Source organism: Sphaeroforma arctica (assembly GCF_001186125.1).
Source record: "Sphaeroforma arctica JP610 unplaced genomic scaffold supercont1.420, whole genome shotgun sequence".
Lineage (NCBI taxonomy): Eukaryota > Ichthyosporea > Ichthyophonida > Sphaeroforma > Sphaeroforma arctica.
The window spans coordinates 30788-34212 of NW_014040138.1; the positions used below are offsets into that span (position 1 = coordinate 30788).

Here is a 3425-nt window from a genome sequence, read left to right on the forward strand (position 1 = left end):
CACGTACACACACACACACACACACACACACACATTATTTATATATATTTTTATATACAGGGGTCGGGTATTGGTATATGTATGTATATAATGTATATATTACGCAAACGTATATGTACATGTATATACGCGCACACACACACATATATTTATAGTATGCAGATCGGCCATTTTGGTTAAGAAACTTATCTAGATGTCTTGATTATGATCAATTGGGTCTGGGATCGTATTTGCTATGCCTGTGTATTAGTTACTATATGCAGTTTTCATCATAAACAGCAATTTCTGATCTATGAGACCTTTGTGTTGATTTTTTCACAGCTGGTCCCTCCAAATGCATGGTACCCCTTGGAAAGTTAGTGCCCGGCATGAAGGTTATATCTAATATATACCGAATGAAGGTGCAGGAGGCGTGTGTCTACCAGAATGCTGTACACTTCAGCGAGTGCTACAGCGACAATATGGAGAAATTGACTGAGATTGATCTCAACTCTACCTCCGATATTCCATTCAATCGTCTTGTGATGGAGGCTGTGTCGGAGAAGGAGAAGGACTTCCCTTTGTTCGTGTATGACGGTCGCTCTACCCTCTATTCACTTGCTAAGCTGCCCGCGGAAGGTGTTACCACAGTAGTTGATCACCCCAACAAACGTCCGGGTGTCTGTTTCTTAAAGGTACGCCATCTCCCTCGAAGACGTGCGAGTGTATGGTTGTGCCTGTCTATATCTTTCATAGCATGCCTTTCCCCCCGTTGTGCATATAGTTCTGTTGCAGGCTTGTGAACGGAAATAGTTCTGTTGCAGGCTTGTGAACGGAACGGGTATTCGATCAGATTCCGGTTGATTGCTGGTACCAGGTGAATACTGCAGTGCAGGTTATCCAGTACCAGGTGGGATCGAGAGTTTTACCTACGTACACATCTTGTGTCATTCTTGGGGGATAGAAAAAACCTCGTCCACATGATGCACTGACGGAGAGGTTGTCTACACATTCATGTGGAGGATCGTCTCGTCTATGAGAGAAGCAGCATCAAATCTCGGGCTCGAACTTGCGACACTCAAGCTATAATAATTCTCTCGTTAGCAATGTAAGGACCGGATACTCCATCTTTCTGCCCTTTCATTCAAATCTACAGGAACCGCATATTCTAACCTGTGTATGCGCCCATTTCTCCTCTCTGCACAGATCCAAATCAACCCAACCGGAAAATACATGTCTTTCCCGCTGAAAATGGACTCTCCCCTAGAGCCATCCGAGGACTCGAGTGCCATGGATGTGATCATGCGTGCGCCCATGCTCGAGCTGGCACGACGCAACAAGTGGATTGTCTCCAACGCGACTCTTTTGTCTCCAGAATGGACGGACCAGCGCCATATCGGGGGCGGCTACTTTGCTCTGTACGGTATCACATCGACTGTGCGTATATGTCTGGCCGGAGAATGCATCAATGTGGATGCTGTGGTAAGTGGTGTAGGCCGTGATGTGGTGGGGTTGTGCACGGGACACGCTTTTAAGCGATATAATGCTTTTAAGTGATATAACACTTTTAAGTTATGTAACGCTTTTAAGTGATATAACGCTTGTAAGCGATATAACGGGTTTAAACAGCATATGATGTGTACGTGTATTTGTAGTGTGTGGTAGTTTGAGTGGAAGTAGCCTGGCATTGTGCGGAATTGAGGGGATAGAAAACAAGATCTGGCTTGCGCAGCATGTGTAGTATATTTGTGTAAAACCACGTCCATAGCGTCGCTCATTATCAAGTATATCCAAGTTGGAGCTGACGGTGTGTCGTAGGTGGATAAACTGTCTCTGTTGCACGCCGTTACTACCATACTCGTGTCCACCCGAATGCTTTATCCTCGGGCGGTCCACGGGAGGGGTTGACTGGTCTGAGGTGCTGATGGATTGTGTGTGGGGTGTAGATGGCAATCAGTGCTTTTGTACAACACCGGTGCCTAGTCGCATGTATGGTCGAGTTTGCGGTTTGTTCTCATTCACCTTCGGCTCAAAGTGCTCAGCGACATCCCAACCCCACATCGGCCTATCCCAACTTCACTCACCCGAATAACACCGGTCCCTGGGACTCGCGGTTTTATTTTGCAGTACAACTGCGTTTTTATAGATTGTCTCATTGACCATATTGTTGCATGTGTATTTTCTTTCGTTCTCAGGTGGCCGCTTCACCTCAGCCTGGACCAGTCCTGAACTACCTGCAGCGCGCAACAAACTGTCGCAGTCTCGACGAGGTATGTCGGAGTGTATCTTGATAGGAATGCCTTCGGATTTCTTTGATTATAGTTCACGACGGTGTACTTGATATGAATAGTCCAAGGTCTTTCAATTGTTTTCCACGAAGATGTACTAATATGTGTATTATTTATGCTCATTAGTGCACACATCTCCCCGCCCACGTATAGTAAATGCGCAGTTTCATTCTACGTTGGCGTTTCAGCCTGGTCATTCAGGGGTGCACATCGCACGTTCCTGTCTATCAGTTCTTCGTTTTACCATATAGTTGTATAAAAACCTTAAAAAATATATACACAGTATCCCAAACTATGCAGATACTTTCCCATCAATGTCTGTTCATCTGTCCTCTCACTCCTTTGCAATCACAGCTTGCCCGTGGCTTGGCTGATGGGCGCTCGCCCGTATTCCGCATGGCCGATGAAAGCATCAAGGGTATACAGTTCGGTACCGAACATTTGGGATACAGCCGCAAGTACAAGGCCAAAGGTCTGTCTACCAAGTCTGCGGCGGACCACACCTTCGACTGGGAACAGCCTAACGGCGAGACGAAGAAGATCAGCACGGCTCAGTATTTCAAGGAGGTGTGTTGGTTTGTTGGTTTGTTGTCTGTGTGCACGCACGCCTTGCTTGTAGTATCAAATAAGTTTTTGTAGGCAGTAGAATTTCAATATCTGGCTGGCTGCCCACTTCAATTCATCTTAGGTCATTTTCAGATCGTTTCCATATTATATAGTGAGTGACAGATTACGATTGTCATACTAACACCAATAAACCTATCCCTTTCCCGCAGGCATACAAAGTCGTACTCAAGCAAAGCCGTCTGCCGTGTATCGTCGTAGGGTCCAAGGCCAAACCCATCCTAATCCCCATTGAGATGTGCTCCATTCCCCAAGGACAAGTACGCCGAGCCCTGAACCCCGATCAGACCGCTTCTGTGCTCGTGCACGCGGCTGTACCGGCGGCTATGCGATATCAGCGTATCGCGGATAATGTCAAGTTGCTGGCCGACGAGGTTAATAAAAACAACGCTATGTGCAAGAAGTTGGGGTTGACCATCGCGCCGGCACCGGTTGTATGCGAGAAGAGTGCGGGCATCCTGCCCTCACCCACGCTGCAGTTCGGCGGCAACAGAGGCAATGTACGTATTTGTGTGCGTGTCTTCTGTGTGGTGG

At 47.0% G+C, this 3425-nt stretch overlaps 1 protein-coding gene across 1 annotated transcript in view; it reads left to right on the forward strand.

The window, feature by feature from the left end:
* The window catches only part of SARC_06083 (hypothetical protein), a 10878-nt gene that overhangs the window by 1214 nt on the left and 6239 nt on the right, over positions 1–3425 (forward strand). The window contains exons 2-6 of the mRNA XM_014300032.1: positions 322–674; positions 1186–1461; positions 2175–2249; positions 2622–2834; positions 3044–3391. Coding sequence (XP_014155507.1) covers positions 322–674; positions 1186–1461; positions 2175–2249; positions 2622–2834; positions 3044–3391 — 1265 coding nt within the window. The remainder of the gene's footprint in view (positions 1–321; positions 675–1185; positions 1462–2174; positions 2250–2621; positions 2835–3043; positions 3392–3425) is intronic.